Consider the following 16940-nt stretch of genomic DNA (forward strand, 5'->3'; position numbering starts at 1 on the left):
TGGCACGATCTCGGCTCAGGCAAACTCCGCCTCCTGGGTTCAAGTGATCTCCTGCCTCAGACTCCCGAGTAGCTGGGATTACAGGCACACACCACCACGCCTGGCTAATTTTTGTATTTTCAGTATAGACAGGGTTTCACCATTTTGGCCAGGCTGGTCTCGAACTCCTGGCCTCAGGTGATCTGCCTGCCTCGGCCTTCCAAAGTGCTGGAATTACAGGTGTGAGCCACCATGCCTGGCCAGACCCAATATTATTATCGTGATAGGGATAGGTTTATGAGGCTATAGGAGTATCAGACAGGGCCTCCTGGAGGAGGGGACATATTAGCCGAGGCCTACAGGAGGCGTAGGAAGGAGTTTGCCAGCTAAAAGGGAGTGGAGGCAAGGAAAGAGAGGTCCCAGAAGAATGAGTTTGGCAGGGGCTTTGGCAACACTGCCAGGAGGGCTTCTTGCAGGGGAAGGGTGTCAGCAATATCTGGAGGTCTCATCCAGTTCCTTTCTTGAGTCCCCGCCTTTACTCCCCAGGTGGGCTGGCCTCCAGAGGAAGGGCAGTTCGTGGTAGTGGGTGGCGGAGGCTCCAATTTAGCTCTCAGGGATGAAGGGGCGAGGCTGGCTGTGGACTTTAAGGGAAATCCAAAGATAGCTCAACAGAAAAGGATGACTCGCAGCCTGATCTTCCCCTCAAGAGGAGGGAAGCAAGAATGAATCAGCCTCTCAAGCTGGAATGAAGTTGCGGCGGGAAGTCAGTCCTCGGTTTGTGGCCCAAGGCCACTCTGCCTCTGACTCACCTTGCAGTGGGGCGGGATGGGTGTGAATCTGGGCTCTCCAGCCCGGATTCCTAGCTTCCGGCTGGGGGCCTGAGGGGAGGCCTGGCTCCTCTTGAAAACTCGGTTTCTACATCTGTGCAGTGGGGTAACGAGGGTCAGGAGAGTGGTTATGGTGACTTATAAACAGAGCTGGGCACACAGTAGGGCCTCTGGAAGTGCCAGCCCCCCTCCTTTGCCCCCTTCCCTTTCACATCCTCTCTTGAGCGGATGTGAAACAGGTATGTGGGTGGTTTGGGGAGGTTTGGGGCCTCTGTTAGTCTCTTGATGAGTGAGTTGTCATCTAGATTCTGGTAAGGCATGAATAGAGGGAGAAAAGCAACAAAAAATCAGAAAAAGGGCAGCCACGCATTGTGTGTGAAAATCAAAAACAATAATAAAAATGATTCTTGGCCGGGGACAGTGGCTCACGCTTGTAATCCCAGCACTTTGGGAGGCTGAGGCGGGCAGATTGCTTGAGCCCAGGAGTTCAAGACCAGCATCTGCAACATAGTGAAACCCCATCTCTACTAAAAATACAAAAATTAGCCAGGCGTGGTGGCAGGTGCCTGTAATCCCAGCTACTTGGGGACTAAGGCAGGAGAATCGCTTGAACTCTGGAGGCGGAGGTTGCAGTGAGCCGAAATCGCGCCACTGTACTCCAGCCTGGGTGACAGAGCAAGACTCCATCTCAAAAAAAAAAAAAAAAGATTCTCTCTCACATATTTGGTTCCTACTAAATGCCTCTGGGCTCCTCCATGTTTTAATCTTCACAGCAGTTCCATGGGGAGGCAGTCCCATTTCACAGGTGAGGTAAACTCTTCAGAGGTGAAGCCACTTACCCAAGATCACACCGCCAGTGGATGGTAGAACCAGGATTTGGACCCTGATCTGTCTGAGTTCAAAGCTGTTGCTCTTTGCCTCAGATCTGGGCAGGGGACTGTTGCTGAGGACTGCCCAACCTACAGAGTTGGGAGGGCACTTACAGGAGGAGGCCTCTGAGACAGGTTCAGACAAGGCAACAGTCTTCCACTGGACGGTCTGCCAGTTAGGAGTGTAGATATGTTTAGAGAGAAATGGCAACTTCTGGCTTTAACATTTATTACAAAGATAAGAGCAGAGGCTGGTGAGTTACACTTCTTCCTCCCCACCAGGTGCTCTCTGCAGCTCTGGAAAAATGGTGTCCCCTTTGTTGTCCCACCAGGGGGCGCCACCTCCTGCCCCGCCCCAGCCTCATACCCAGTTCTTCAGCTCGGCCAGCGGTAACTGAAGCCTCCCAGAATCCTGGATCCGGGCCCCTAGTACCCTCTTTCCCAGGGACCCAGGAGTCCGGCCTCCAGTCGCCTCCACTTGTAACTGAGAGCTGGAGGTCGTCCATAGCAGCATAGTGAGAGTGTTTTTGATGAGGGTATGCAGAGTGGGGGTGACCATGTTTCCACCTGGGGCCTCAGGTGGGCCAAGGCCTCCCCACTTTAGCCAGCGTCCCCTCCAGCAGCCATCAGCAAGCCAACCCACTCCAAGCCAGGGCCCCCTTTGGTCCTTGCACTTGAGGTGCTTTGTTCAGGGCTGGGTCAGGAGTGGCAGAGACGATGTCCACCACCTCAGTACTGGGGAAAGTAGCCTGGTTCCTCCTCGTGGGTCCTGGAGAGACAGAGAGACTGATGGAGAGGCAGGCCAGGAAGAGGGAGAGTGAGAGTGGGACACACCGAGGTGCAGACAGAAACCGGTGGGCAGAAGTGGGAGACAGGGGGTAGGTGTTTCCGGGCCCCGAGGCCAGGGGGCAGGAGGGCATTTAGACAGAGACATTGGATGGACAGCCAGACAATGTGCCCAGGACAGGCAGAGAGAGAGAGAGAGAGAGACCAAGCAAAGAGGGAGAAGGCCATCAAGGGTCAGTGAAGGGGAGAGGGTACACCATCTTCCTTCACTGCCAGTCCAGCCCCGAACTGAGTCCTTTCCTCCAGACAGTGCCAGAGCTGATGAGAAAAAGCGGCCTTGTCTCCCAGCCATCCCCCGCCCCCTTAGCCACACAGGGTGCTGGCCACAGGAACCCTTCCTCCAGGATGCCTTCCTGCCCAAGTCCCAGCCCCCTCACCAGCTACGTGGACTGCTGGCTGGGTTCTGGAAGCTGCCTCGGCCCCAGGGCAGTGCTAAGCAGCTCAGTCAGGGCATCCAGCTTCCCCGCCAGCGTGTCCATCTGTTTCTCCAGGGCCCGGTGTGAGCTGCTCAGATTCTGCTGCAGGTCATACAGGATCATGTGCATCTGGGTGGGAGGAGAGGATCAGAGGTGTCGGGGCTGGGGTCAACCCCCACCTACTCCATAGCGTAAGGCAATGGAACCAATATTGACCACATCCTTATGGTCCTCTGAGGATTACCCTCCATAATAACTGTTACCATGTATTGACCACCTACCACTTCCCAGCTACCTGCCCAGGTGTTTCCCTATATGGTTTAAAATCCTCCTAAAAGCCACAGGGAGTGGGAATCCTGTTCCCGTCTTACAGCTGAGGAAACAGGCATGGAACAGTTAAATGACATGCCCAAAGCAGCTCCTGAAATAAGACCTAGAACATAGCAGGTGCTCATTAAATATTTCTAGCATGGATGATGCCTGACTTCCAAATCCACATAGTCTTTTACTGCATTCTCTGGCTAGGATTCACTAGTTGATCCCTGAGGGTTTGTGGATTTTCTATGGAAATTCTTGAATTCTGTGTTTTTGGCTTGATAACCTTCAGAAATTACCGCCTGCCAATTCCTGCAGATCTGGGCCACTGCCTCATCACTGAGACCTGCCATGCGGTTTTGGGGCCTGCATCTGTGACCGTGCTTACCATGGCACTGCTGCCAGGGGCCACTGTTTGAACTGTTGTGGGCTAACGAGAAAAAGCAAAGGCCACCGGATAAGCAGAAGATGCTGTGAGCCAGGCCAAGGGCGTGTTGTGACATCATTGTCCCTAAGCACTGGCGAAATCAAATGGTCTCAGCAGAAGAAGGGGGCGGGTAGCTGAGTCACGCCTTGGCCAGGCAAACTTGCATGGAAGTCCCTGTGGCCCTGAGTACCCCTCCACAAGAGCAGCAGAGATTGAGTTTTACGGAAACAATGTCAACTGTGTCCTTGTCAGTGTTGTTCATTTTAATTGTATTGGTTTTGCCGTCTATGGGCTTGGTTTGTAAATTTGCTTTGGTTTTATTGTATGAGTTGTAGTTGGAAGGAATTTTATATCCGTCTACATGTAAGTAACTTAACAATAAAGATAATTTGAAACCAAACACTGGGGTTCTTTGTGCAATTTTTTTTTTCAGTTTGTAAGGGATCTGTGCCTTTCATGAATGTAAGAAACTCTGTGTTGCATCATTCATTCCTTCCTTCCTTCATTCAACCACAGACCTTTACTGACAGGCTGTGTGTGCCAGGCCCCTACCAAGGTTCCCTGTTCTAGGGCCAGATTTCCCTCCCTGTGGCCCCAACCTCCCCCTTCTTCAAGACCTCCTCCCACGGGATCCTAGTACCTTGGAGATGTCCACCATGGAGTTCACTTGTTCCCGGAGCTTCCGGTGTTTCAGCCGCACCTGGCGGAAGCTGTGGGAAGAATTGGGGAGTCAGTTTTACAAGCCTGGTCCCTGAATGTGGCTGTAGCTCAGGGGAGGAATGAAGGGAGGAGAGGCACATGAAGAAACAAAACAAAGAAAAAAAGTGTCGAAGAGCTGAAAGAGTGGGAGGGGATGCACCCTGCCTCCCCACGAGCCCCCATCCCCAGTAGAAACCCAGGTACCCAGGTCCACAGACATGCCGAGATATGCAGAGACAAACCAGCACAGACACATAGAGTCATGCACGGTCAGATCCAGGTGAGACCTGGATGTTGAGTGAGACCACACCTGGGTGTCCTGACCTGGACAGGCATGGACACGCACACACACAGCCGCGCAGAGAGGTGACTTGGACATGGGTGCACATGGACACGTGTGCATACAAAGCGGCCCTCACGCGTTGATGGCGGCCAGCAGCTTGCGCTGATGCCTGCGGGCAGCATGAGACTCCTTCCTGCGAGTATGTTTGTAGAACATCCAGGCTTCTTGTAGCACTCGGGCAGCGGACTCCTTCATCTGGGGGTGGGTGGCACAGTGTCCGTGGAGATAGACCCTTACGGTTCTGGGAAGGCAGGGCTAGGGCTGGGACTCTTGAGTCCTAGGGGAAGCGGGGGCGCCTGGATTCCTGCTTCTTGGAAGAGGGGTTTCCCATGGGTGCCATATGCCCATCTCACCTCTTTGGTATACTGGATATCCATCATGAAGTTGTGCACGTGCTTCTCTGCCTTGTTAAACTCCAGCTTCCGGGCCACCACGGCCACCAGCAGGGCTGTGCAGCAGACACCCTGTGGGCACAGCAGGCACTGTGGCATGAGGCTGTGCCACCGACTCCCTCCTTGAACCCGCCCAACAGCCACAGAAGGTAGGCACGACCATCCCCAGTTAACAGACAAGCAAAGAGGCTCAGATAGGAGAGCCAAGGTCCCAGCTCAGAGTGGTGGAGCTAGAATCATAAATCGCATATGTCTGAGCCCAAATTTGATGCATAGTATTCACACCCGCAGGATGGCCTCTTGAATGAAGGATAGGATTGGAGGAGTGAGAGGAAGGCTGGGTTCTGAGCCAGGGGCAGGCCTCTGGGTCCTCAGTGCTCATGTGGTCAGCCATTGCATTGTGGAGGGCGACCATCCTTCTCCCACTCCCACAACCTCTTCCTAGCTCCAGCCCTGTCTTCTCTCTCCTGGACCGTCTCCAGCCTCCCACTCATCCTCCCCTAACCCCCTTGGTCCCCTCTAATCTCCTAGGCTTCCACTGGCCTGAACGTCTCAGCCTGGCTCCCAAGGCCTTCCAAGGTCTATGCCTCCCACCTGGACAACTCAGCCCTGGCTCCATGCTGCCTGCCCTCCCTGAGCACCTTCCTCCGAACACTCATTCTCCTCCCTTCCTTCTCCCAATGCTCCTGGCCCTTCAAGGCCTTGGCAATTCCTAGCTGCTTGTGGCATCTGCTCACCTGTCCCCAAGTTAGAAGGAATCTTCCTAGGAAGCATCCCCAACCCTATAGTTTCAGCTCTTGATCACTCAGAACAACTTCCAGTCACAAACGCTGGCTCCAGGGGACTGCCTGGGTTCCAAGCCCAGCTCTGAGCAAGTTATTTAATCTCTCAGTATTTCAGTGTCTCATCTGTGAAATGGCCTCACAGGGTTACTAGGTGGATTTCATGAATTACCCCTGGCAAGTGTGTAGGGCAGAGACTGGCACAGAGTATGTGCTCCGGAAAAGTAAGCTTTTATGGCCCAACCATGCCATGGAGACTTTCTTCCAGGAGCAGGCTGTGAGCTCAAGTGCACATCACCCTATCTCTCTAGGTTTCTGTTTCTCCTTTTGTCAAATGAGGGAGGAGGTCCTGAGCGGTGCTGCAGGTCCCTAACTGAGTCTCTGCCCCTCTTCCCTTGCTCCAAAGACTCACCACTGGGGGAGTGGAGGTCACCACATCCTTCACCTGTGCACCTAGGGATTGGGGGATGAATATGTCCTTCCTAGGCCCACATCTGGGCTAGGTGCCGGTGGCTTAGGTCCCCCAGGGTGAGGGGAACCCGATCTTGTAGGGATGTGAAGGCCAAGGCATTAGGTGCTAGTCTCTAGAGGGGGCCAGGGCTCGGTGGGAGGACCTCAGTGACTGGGTCTATGGAGGGAAGGAGGTGGATGTCAGGGTTCAGGAAGAGGCTGACTCAGGCTGCAGAGCCTCTGCCTCATCCTTGAGGGCAACAGGAGCTGGTGTGGGGTGGCTGGATGCCTGGCCACCCCTAGACCTGTTTACTGAGCACCTCCTGTGGGCTGGGCACTGTTGGAAGCACTTTACGTAGTTGGACCCATTTAATCATCTCAGCAAGCCCATGAGGAGCATCAGCATCCCCATTTTATAGATGAGGAAAGTGAGGCCCCGAGAGATCACGTGGCTCGCCTGAGCTCCCCAGCCAGGAAGTGGCAGCCGTAGGATTCGGACCCAGGTAGCCTGGCCCCATAGGTATGCACTTGATAACTGGACTCTACACCCTTGGTGGAGGCTGGGAGACGATTTCCGAGTTCTGGAAGAAAATGGGGCTGCGAAGTCAGGAGCCTGGGTCCCTTAGGAGGATAAGGGCTGGGGCCCTAGGTTCTAGAGAGAGCAAGGACTTAGGGGCTGGATTCCTAGGTCTGATTTTTTATTTTATTTTTTAAGAGACAGGGTCTCACTCTGCCACCCAGGCTGGAGTGCAGTGGTATGATCATAGCTCACTGTAACCTCAAACTCTTGGGCTCAAGTGATCCTCCCACCTTGGCCTCCCAAAATATTGGGATTACAGGTGAGTATCTTGTTCTTGAAGAGAGAATGGGGCTGTGGGGGCCCCAGACACTCAAGTTTCTCAGGAGCTATCCCTGAGAGCCTGTGTTGAACCCATTTAATCATGGCTTCCTGGGGCCAGAGGATGACCAGTTTGGGATAGGGATCATGTCCCCAAGGCAGCTGTACTCACCATGACTCCAGTGCACAGGCAGACGATCTTGCCCCACATGGTGCCCGGCACCACGTCACCATAGCCAATGGTCAGGAATGTGATGGGGATCAGCCAAAGTGTGTCTGAAAGGTGCCCAGTGGCATTAACAGCCTGCCTATGGGGAAGGGTAGGTTAGTTCTAAAACCCCACCATGGAGGTTTCCATGATATTCACTCCCCTTCCCTCTATACCCTCCCATCCCCTTCCCTCTGGTTCCCTCCCTTCCCCTCCCAGTATACACCCATAGTCCTAAGAATCACCTGGACAAAAAGCCATTAAGTTCTGAGCTTTGGAAAGCCTGCATGGCCTCCTCTCTGCTGTGTGACCTGGGCAAGTTGCTTAGCCACTCTGGGATTTGAGACTGGGGTCTGGCCAATCCCAATGCCGGTATGGTCTCAGCTAGGCTACCCGGGCTGCTGTAGCATTCAGAGCGTGTGGTTGAGGGTGGAGAGTCGAGAGGGGGCCAAAACCCAGTCAGACCCTGACTGGTGGCTACATCCACCCAGAGGAAGGGGTATATTTTTCTAATTTCCACAAAGATGCTGTGTGGTCCAGAAGTGGCCCTATCAGGACCAAAAAGGACTCTAAAAAGGCTTGGTGGGACTCCGCCTTCCTTTCCCCTCACTTCACAGAGGAGATATTTAAGTCCAGCCATGGAAGGGGTTGAAACATTGAGATTTGTCTAACTTTGTCCACAGGCCCCTTGCCGCAAGATCAGCAGGGAAAGCTTCATTCATGAGGGCCCCTGACACCCCAGACCCACCGGGTTAGAGTTTCTAGGAGCGAAGATGGAATCTGCACTGTTCACAAACCCCACCCCCTCATTCCGAAGTACATTCTAGTTTCAGGACTTCTGCCTTGGAATTTGGAACTTTGACTTCCTCCCCATTCTCCCATCATTCAATTGAGAAACATGGTGGGGGGATCATTCATTAATGCTGATTCTGACCAATTTCCCAAGTGTGAAAACTAAGATCCTGGAAGGTGAAGGAGTTTAAAATCATGACAGAGGGCGGGCATGGTAATCCCAGCACTTTGGGAGGCTTAGGCAGGAGGATCACTTGAAATCAAGAGTTCAAAACCAGCCTGGGCAACATGGTAACGTGGTCTCTACTAAAAATACAAAAACTAGTCAGGCATGGTGGTGCACATCCGTAATCCCAGCCACTCGGGAGGCTGAGGCATGAGAATTGCTTGAAGCCGGGAGGCAGAGGTTGCAGGGAGCAGAGATTGTGCCACTGCACCCTAGCCTGGATAATTGAGACTCCAGATCAAAAAAAAAGAACCGCCAGGGAGACTACAGATGGTGGAACGTGACATGCATTTTTCAGATGAGGAAACTGAGGCTCAGAGAGGAGACATCTAAAGCCAGATCTTCTCATTCTCATCCTGCCCTGAAGGATCTTTGCCACATACACTAGACCAGAGGTTCTCAACCTTGGTTGGGCCATAGAATCACCTGGAGGGCTTGCTAAAGCAGATTGCTGGCCCTACCCTCCAGGATTCAGTAGGTCTGGAAGGGACCTGAGAGTTTTCATTTGCAAGTTCCCAGGTGATGCTGCTGGTCTTGAAATCACACTTTGAGGACCACTGGCTGAGATCACTCCCAACCTCTTTTTTCTCTGTAAGGGATAGAAATTGAGGCGCGGCATCGGGTTACACAGTATCTAGCTGGCAACCAGGATCTAGTTCCAATTCCCTGCTTGGAATTATTTTCCAGAGCAGTTCCAAATCATCCCCTTCCTAGGATCACAAAAAGCACCTACCTACAGTGCATTCCGTGCTAATTGGGAAAATATGTCTCCTTCCTCCAAGGCAGAGGCAACCCTTTAGGCAGGTCCCAGAGATAGGTTCGGAGACCGAACAGATGGCCTGTAAACCTGAGGCAGAGGTCAGGCAGCCGGAAGGGAAGGGCTTTCTAGGGTCTGTGTGTGCGTTTGGGGAGACTGAAGGCTGCAGGTGGAGGATTGGCTGGGGGCTTGTCTGTTGGTTCCTCTCACCCCAGTTGATGGGAGTGTGGGCAAATTTCAGCCAGCAAGAGGAGAAGGGGTCAAAGTGTGAACTTTCTCCACTGCTTGGTCCTAGGGGGCCTCAACCTGCACCGCGGCACAGGACGGCCGCCGTGGCTGTCCGGGGTTCCCCCCTGCGCATTTATGCCTCCAGCACCCTCACCTCTCGGCCACGGACAGCACCCAGGCGGTGGTCAGCCAGAGGCCAAGCGTGAGGCCGAGCAGCAGGCGGCCAGGGTGCGTGTTCATGTAAAGCTTGGCCACGAACCAGTGGCGGAAGCGGACTTGATTGAGAGCGCCGATGCTGCGGTAGGAAGCGTTGAGCAGGACGCCGCTGCGCAGGAGCACGGCGCGGGGCACCAGGTAGAGACGCAGCAGCATGGCCAGGGACAGCAGCGCTTCCCCTTGGCCCAGGAATCCCGGCCAGGGCTGCGGGGAGGTCAGCGGCGCCCCTAAATCCTGCACGCACGGCGGGCCCCGCACGGGCGCCGGGTGCAGCCCACACACCACCAGCTCCAGCACGATCTGCGCCGCCTGCCGCCCGGTCAGCGCCACGCGCCAGTCCCGCAGCCCGTTGTCGGTCATGAACAGCTGCCGGGAAGGGGCCAAGAAGGGAGGGGTCAGGAGCAGGTCAGGAGCAGGTCAGGCGGCGGCCCGCGCCTGCCTGCGCCCTGAGATAAGTGGGGTGTGCCGCCTGGCCAGGAGGGAGGGAGATAGTGCAGGGCGGGAGAGGGATAGGGAGGGAGCGGGACAGGACTTAAGGAAGACATCTTTCCACTTTTTCCTCCTTCCCCACCCCCCACCCCACTAGTTTCAGCCCACTTCCAGCCTTTGAACACTGACTGAGCGCCGACTGTGTGCCTGACATTGTTCTATGTGCTAAGGATACACAGTGAACCCAACAGACCCCCTTGCCTCCCTAGAGCTTGCATTCCACATGCCTGGAGCTCGCTCCTACTCCCCTTTCGGTTGACACGCGTAATAACTGTAATAATAATATCAGCAATAACAAAGCCATGGGCTGGGCGCGATGGCTTACGCCTGTAATCCCAGCACTTTGGGAGGCTGCGGTGGGTGGATCACTTGAGGTCAAGAGTTCGAGACAAGCCTGGCCAACATGGTGAAACTCCATCTCTACTGAAAAATACAAAAATAAGCCGGGCATGGTGGCGCACACCTATAGTCCCAGCTTCTGGGGAGTCTGAGGTAGGAGAATCACTTGAACCCGGGAGGCAGAGGTTGCAGTGAGCCGAGGTCACGCCACTGCACTCTAGCCTGGGTGACAGAGCGAGACTCCATCTCAAAATAAACAAAACAATAACAAAATCAGCATGTACTGGGCACCGTGGATACACCAGGCACTGCTCTATCCCGTTTACATGTTGTGACTTAGTAAATGCTCACAACCCAGTGAGATTGATATTATTATTGCCCCCATTTTATAGATGTGGAAACTGAGGCCCAGGTCCCTTCCATGGGCAATGGCGCACTGGGCTACAGGCTACTTAGCTACTCTATGATAAGATGATAATGTGCACTGTTTACTGAGCACCTCTTATGTGCCAGGCACTGCTCAGAGAATTGCCACACATGGCCGATAATCCCCATTTTACATGCAAAGTTATGATAGGAGAAAGGGAAGAGGGGAAAGGGAATGGAGCAACAGGATCTGGGGCAATAGGGGATGGGATGTGTCTGGGTGAGACCCAAGGTGGGGTATGGATGGGGAGAGCTCCTGGGTCTGGGGCAAGAGGGAGGTTATTGGCACAGAGATAAGGTGATTAGGAGTGGGCACCCCTGGGACCGGACCAGGTGCAGTGGCTCAAGCCTATAATCCTAGCACTTTGGGAGGACAAGGTGGGCAGATTGCTTGAGCTCAGTAGTTGGAAACCAGCCTGGACAACATAGTGAAATCCCGTTTCTACTAAAATACAAAAAAATTAGCTGGGCGTGGTGGCATCTGCCTGTAGTCACAGCTACTTGGGAGGCTGAGGCATGAGAATTGTTTGAACCCAGGAGGTGGAGGTTGCAGTGAGCAGAGATGGTGCCACTCCACTCTAGCCTGGGCAACAGAGCAAGACCTTGTCTCAAAAAAAAAAAAAAAAAAGGAGTGGGCACCCCTAGGACCTTAGGTTGCTTGAGGACTGGATTGGGGATGCAACGTTGGAGCACAGAGATCTGGGAAGCTGAGTGCCTGGGAGCAGAGTGGACAAAGGCCTGGGGGCGGAAGCAGGGCTGCAAGGGCACTCTGAGCATCCGTGAGTGTGCAAGGGGGGACTGGGGACTACAGGGGAAGAGCGGAGCTGGTTAGGGAGGCTCTGCCTGTCTGCTCATGGTTCATCCCATCTGGGTGGGTGAGGGTGTGGACGCAGCATCTAGGGCAGAAGAACTTCATTACTCAGATCAGGAGGAGGAGGAGGGTGGAAAGTGTGAGCTGACAGGGCGCTGAGGGGGTTGGAGGGAGCAAGGCTTAGGGGCGGGGCCTGCCCTACCTGGACCTCTTTGGCATGAAAGGCCACGATGAGGCAGAGGAGTAAGAAGGTGGAAATGCTGATCATGCATTTAACCAGGAACAGGTAGAGCGCCCACTGTCAGGGGGGACAGAAAAAGGGGTGTGAGATCCCAGGTCTCCCTCCACCTGGCCCTCCACCTTTCCTTCAAAACCACCTTTTTTTTTTTTGATTCCCAATTTTCCTAGCCTCCTTCCCCTGCAAATCAGTCCCTCTTGATGTGTCGGTTCTGGAGAAGTCTCAAAACCATCATCTGGGCCCAGTGCGGTGGCTCACACCTGTAATCCCAATACTCTGGGAGGCTGAGGCAGGTGGGTCACTGAAGGTCGGGAGTTTGAGACCCCCTGGCCAACATGGTGAAACCCAGTCTCTACTAAAAGAACAAAAATTAGCTGGGTGTGTAATCCCAGCTACTTGGGAGGCTGAGGAACCAGAATCTCGAACCCAGGAGGTGGAAGTTGCAGTGAGCTGAGAGATCGCGCCACTGCACTCCAGCCTGGGCAACAGAGCGAGTCTCCGTCTCGAAACAAGCAAGCAAGCAAACAAACAAACAAAAAAACACCATCCTCTGGTCCCCAGGAATGCTCTCTTTCTCCCCAACAGGACAACCCTGTCCAGTTGCTGGTGTCTACCCTCTTCCTCAGCTCTTCTCCCAAGACCCATACCCATGAAGGGGGACCTTGAAACTCACATTCCTTCTTATTCCTGTCCCATTTCACATCAAAAATAGTTCTTCAGGTGTGTGTGTGTGTGTGTGTGTGTGTGTGGTGTCTAGAAAAAGACATCTAGCCTCTAGAGAGTGCCCCCTCCCCTTCCCTTCCTACCCACCTGGTGTTGCCCTAGAAACCAACTTCAATCAACCCCAACCCCAGATCTGGAAGAACGTAGAAACTACCATTCAATCCTCAAAGACTGAGTCACACCCTTCTCTGCTCTCATCCGGAGGGCTGACTCCCTGAGACCCAGCCTCAGCTCTGAGACAGCCCCCTCGGTTCTGCCCCACTGCGGCTCCCCACCCCCACCCCTCTCTTCTGGCTCTAAGCCCAGGGCAGATCTGGCCGGAAGCACAGGGCCTCCAGAAACCACGGAGAAGTTGTTCCTTTTTTTTTTTTTTTCCTCTCTTTGTGTGGCACAACCTTGGAGGAATCTAGAATTCTGGAGAGAGGGATTTAGAGGGGACTGGGACTGTTGGATTTCCTAAGAGGGGTTGGTCCCTGCCTGGCGGGTATTTGCAGGGGGAGGGGACCACCTGGGCGTCCTTACAAAGCATTGCACCTGTTTCTCCTAAGAGGGCTGCCAGCTCCCCTGGCTGGGCCAGCATCCCGCCTCTGAGCAGGGGAAGAGGGCCAGTTTCCTGCCCCAGGGGCCTGCTCCCCAACCCCCTATCAGAACAATAGTGCTGTTGTCACCAGCCCTCCCCCACCTTCTATGGCTCCCTGGTTCCCTGCCTCTTTCTTCAGTCTGTCTTAACTGCCCACACCACCAGACAACAAGCTCCCTCCTCACACTGCAATTTGCTTCTCTGGTGGTCCTCTCTACTTTTCCATTTCCTCTTCCCCCAAATCCCGGACCTGTCTGCACTTGGGCCTGTACTCTGTTCTCTGAATTTCCCTGTCTCTAGGGATGGTTGTTGCTGTCTTTCTATGTGTTTTGAGGGTCTTTGTTTCTATTGTCTCTTTTTTTCTTGAGACGGAGTCTTGCTCTGTCACCCAGGCTGGAGTGCAGTGGCGCGATCTTGGCTCATTGCAAGCTCTGCCTCCCGGGTTCACACCATTCTCCTGCCTCAGCCTCCCGAGTAGCTGGGACTACAGGCACACGCCGCCATGCCTGGCTAATTTTTTGTGTTTTTAGTAGAGATGGGGTTTCACCATGTTAGCCAGGATGGTCTCGATCTCCCGACCTTGTGATCCGCCCACCTCGGCCTCCCAAAGTGCTGGGATTACAGGCGTGAGCCACCGCGCCCGGCCCTCTATTGTCTTTTCTAATGCCGTGTGTGTATCTCTCACTGGTGGATTTCTCAGTAGCTTGATAGCCCTATTTGTCTTTCTCTTTGGCCGTACCTCTCTATCTTTCTGCATTTTTGTCTCCATCTCTCTTTTTCTCTCCATGTATCTCTGTGTCTCTGTCTCTCTCTGTACCTCTCCCCATCCCTCCTCCTCCACCCCACCTGGTGCTTTTGGATATCTCTATCCAGTTCCCTTGGACTCCCTAGGGTTTTGCACCTGTCTCTCTGCCAGCCCCTCCCCCTGGGGAGCAGGTGTCTGGGTCCTTTGCAGAAATGAGCTCATTAGATTGAGATGGAGGTGGTGAGGGGCGGTGGATGTTATTAAGAGAGTCCTCAAAAGGGGACTGAGGAGCTGTGGCTCAGGCCTGTAATCCCAGCACTTTGAGGCAGGAGGATTGCCTGAGTCCAGGAGTTCAAGACCAGCCTAGGCAACAAAGCAAGGTCCCATCTCTACATAAAATAAAAAGGGTGGAGGGTGACCCTTAGGGTCATGTATTTTAACCCTCACCCCAATTTACAGATGGGGAAACTGAGGTTCAGAGGGTTGTAACAGCTTCCCCAAGGTCCCACTGATAGAGGCAGTGGCCTGGCCATGGTGGAGGGAAGGAAGAAATGAGGGGTGAGAAAGCAGAGAGGGGAAGTGGGGTAGGATGGACCCCGTCTCTTCCCATCTGCCAGGGTCACTGTGTTCCCACCTCGGCTTCTGGGTGCGGTGCTTCGGCGTGGGAGCGGCGGGCAGGCCCCGGCCATGCTTCCTGTTGGCATGGACTTCGGCGGCCCCACCCCCTCAGTGCCCGCCGCCGGCCAGAGGAAGCTGCTTGCCTGACCCTCCATGTGGCTCCTGGTCACTTCAGAGCTGCCCACCACCCCCTCCAGATCCAAGTCGGAACATCAGACCCTCAGGAATCTACCCAATCTTCAAATCAGTGTCCGCATCTGGCCCTACCAGCCCAGTTCCACAACCCTTCCGCCAGAGAGGTCTCCAGCCCCTCCTTTGCTGTTGAGCAAGTCTGTTCTCCCCTCAAGCCACTTATTCCAACCCTTGTCCTTGATCTGCCCCATCACTGGCCTGACCAGGGCTGGAATGTGACGGGAGCCTGCTGAGACCTGCCCTGACCCCACTTTCCCCTTTTTTCACTACTCACCACTCATCTTCGGAGTCAGCCCCTTTTCCCCAAAGACAATCAAAACCCCCTTCTCCTTAAGACTCAGGAATCCAGGACCCAGCCCCCTCCTCTCCTGGTACCTAGGAGTCCAGGCCACTGTAAGCCCACCTCTTCACTATTTCCCTGACTAATCAGCATGCAGATTTGGGGAGAAATTGAGCTTGTTAACAGGGCAGACTGGGTTGGGGTTGGTGGGGGGAGGCAGGTCGGGGGAGAGGTTTGTTTCCCATTTCCCATCCCCACCCCCAAGGCAGTTTTTTCTGTCCTTTGCATCTAAGGCACTGGGCAAACATTAGAGGTTAGATAAGGACCAAAGAGCTGCCGCCTACTGGAAGAACTTTGTCTTTCCTCCACTCTCCCTTCACCAAACCTGGGGCTACCTCTCCCCTTATTGGCTCTTGGGGGGTTTGAGTGTCTGATCAGCCACCCTCTGGCCTCCAGGAGTCCTGGACCTCTGGCCGTCTAATGGCAACATCTTCAAAGACTGAAACACTGAAATAAATATTCCCTTCCTTTTGCAGAGAAGGACCCCAGCAACTGTCTCCTGGGAGCACCCAGGAGTCCCAGCCAAAGCCCCTCCTCCCTCAGACCCAAGAGTCTAGGCCCCCAACCTCTCCTCCCTCAGATCCAGGAGTCCTGACCCCCAGCCCCTCCTCCCTCAGACCCAGGAGTCCAGACCCCAGCCCCTCCTCCCTTAGACCCAGGAGTCCTGACCCCCAGCCCCTCCTCCCTCAGACCCAGGAGTCCTGACCCCCAGCCCCTCCTCCTTCAGACCCAGGAGTCCAGGCCCTCAGTCTCTCCTCCCTCAGACCCACGAGTCCAAGCCCCCAGGCCATCCTCCCTCAGACCCAGGAGTCCAGACCCCAGCCCCTCCTCCCTCAGACCCAGGAGTCCAAGTCCCCAGTCCCTCCTCCCTCAGACCCAGGAGTCCTGACCCCAGCCCCTCCTCCCTCAGACCCAGGAGTTCTAACCTCCAGCCCCTCCTCCCTCAGACCCAGGAGTCCAAGTCCCCAGTCCCTCCTCCCTCAGACCCAGGAGTCCTGACCCTCAGCCCCTCCTCCCTCAGACCCAGGAGTCCTGACCCCCAGCCCCTCCTCCCTCAGACCCAAGAGTCCTGACCCCCAGCCCCTCCTCCCTCAGACCTAGGAGTCCCAGCTCCCAGCCACCATGCCCCACTCACCGAGCACCCCCCGAACCACAGCATCTCTGCATGCAGCACCATGAGTCCAATGCCAGTTCCCGCCAGCACCAGCGCCCAGCCGGCCAGAGACTTCTCCTGCTCCAGCAAGCGCTTTCGGCGTCTCAAGGCCCCCAGGCCAAGCACCAGATCCCCGCCCATGGCCCCCGGGGTCTTGGGGCTCAGCCAGCTTCCTGCCCAGGGTCCCCCACCTCGCAGCACGCACAGGGCAGCCACTGTGGCTTGCAGGTCGTCAGCCTGCTCTGCTGGCTCTGGGACTTTTGCTCTGAGGCACAGCAGAGCCCTGTGCCCTCTGGGGAGTGGTGACGGCCAGGCAGGGCGGGGAGGGGCAGGGGAGGCCCCAGGGTAGGGGGAGGCTCCCCAGCTCCCCCTTTTGAGAATAAGGAGGGGCTAGGGTGTGTCTTGGGGCAGAGCAAGAAAGAGACGTCCATCCACGTGGATAAAGACACACACAGACACACGATGGGCTTTGTCACACACAAAGGTCTGTACCTTGTGACACACACCTCTACTCACCACACCCAGACACCGAAGGACACTCCACAGCCCAAGACGGAGACTAACACACCAGGGCACACAACACAACCTACACAGAGTGACTCACAACTCCCAGCAAGCTCTGAAACCCACAGCCACACCCAGACACCACACACATGGTGTGACACACACCAGCACT

General features: G+C 54.9%; 1 protein-coding gene across 6 annotated transcripts; it reads right to left on the minus strand.

Moving 5' to 3' along the window:
• Positions 1 to 1887: 1887 nt before the first annotated feature.
• On the minus strand, positions 1888 to 16884 carry KCNN4 (potassium calcium-activated channel subfamily N member 4). 6 transcript variants are annotated; one of them, XR_010153885.1, is made up of 9 exons: positions 16247 to 16861; positions 11878 to 11973; positions 9549 to 9976; positions 7356 to 7491; positions 5075 to 5185; positions 4703 to 4916; positions 4320 to 4389; positions 2899 to 3066; positions 1888 to 2444 (listed from the first exon to the last, which is right to left on the minus strand). XR_010153885.1 is itself a non-coding variant. In XM_016936086.4 (9 exons), the coding sequence occupies exons 1-8, from the start codon at positions 16403 to 16405 to the stop codon at positions 2902 to 2904; spliced, it is 1284 nt and encodes a 427-aa protein (XP_016791575.1). In that variant the 5' UTR covers positions 16406 to 16884; the 3' UTR covers positions 1888 to 2444; positions 2899 to 2901. The 6 variants fall into 6 exon arrangements, 5 of the variants coding, with proteins under 5 accessions (XP_016791575.1, XP_016791578.1, XP_063657899.1 ...); XM_016936086.4 differs by having other exon boundaries at positions 4798 to 4916; positions 16247 to 16884; XM_016936089.4 differs by having other exon boundaries at positions 4798 to 4916; positions 7356 to 7487.
• Between the last annotated feature and the right edge of the window lie 56 nt (positions 16885 to 16940).

The sequence above is a fragment of the Pan troglodytes genome, chromosome 20, assembly GCF_028858775.2.
Source record: "Pan troglodytes isolate AG18354 chromosome 20, NHGRI_mPanTro3-v2.0_pri, whole genome shotgun sequence".
NCBI classification, from domain to species: Eukaryota; Metazoa; Chordata; class Mammalia; order Primates; family Hominidae; genus Pan; species Pan troglodytes.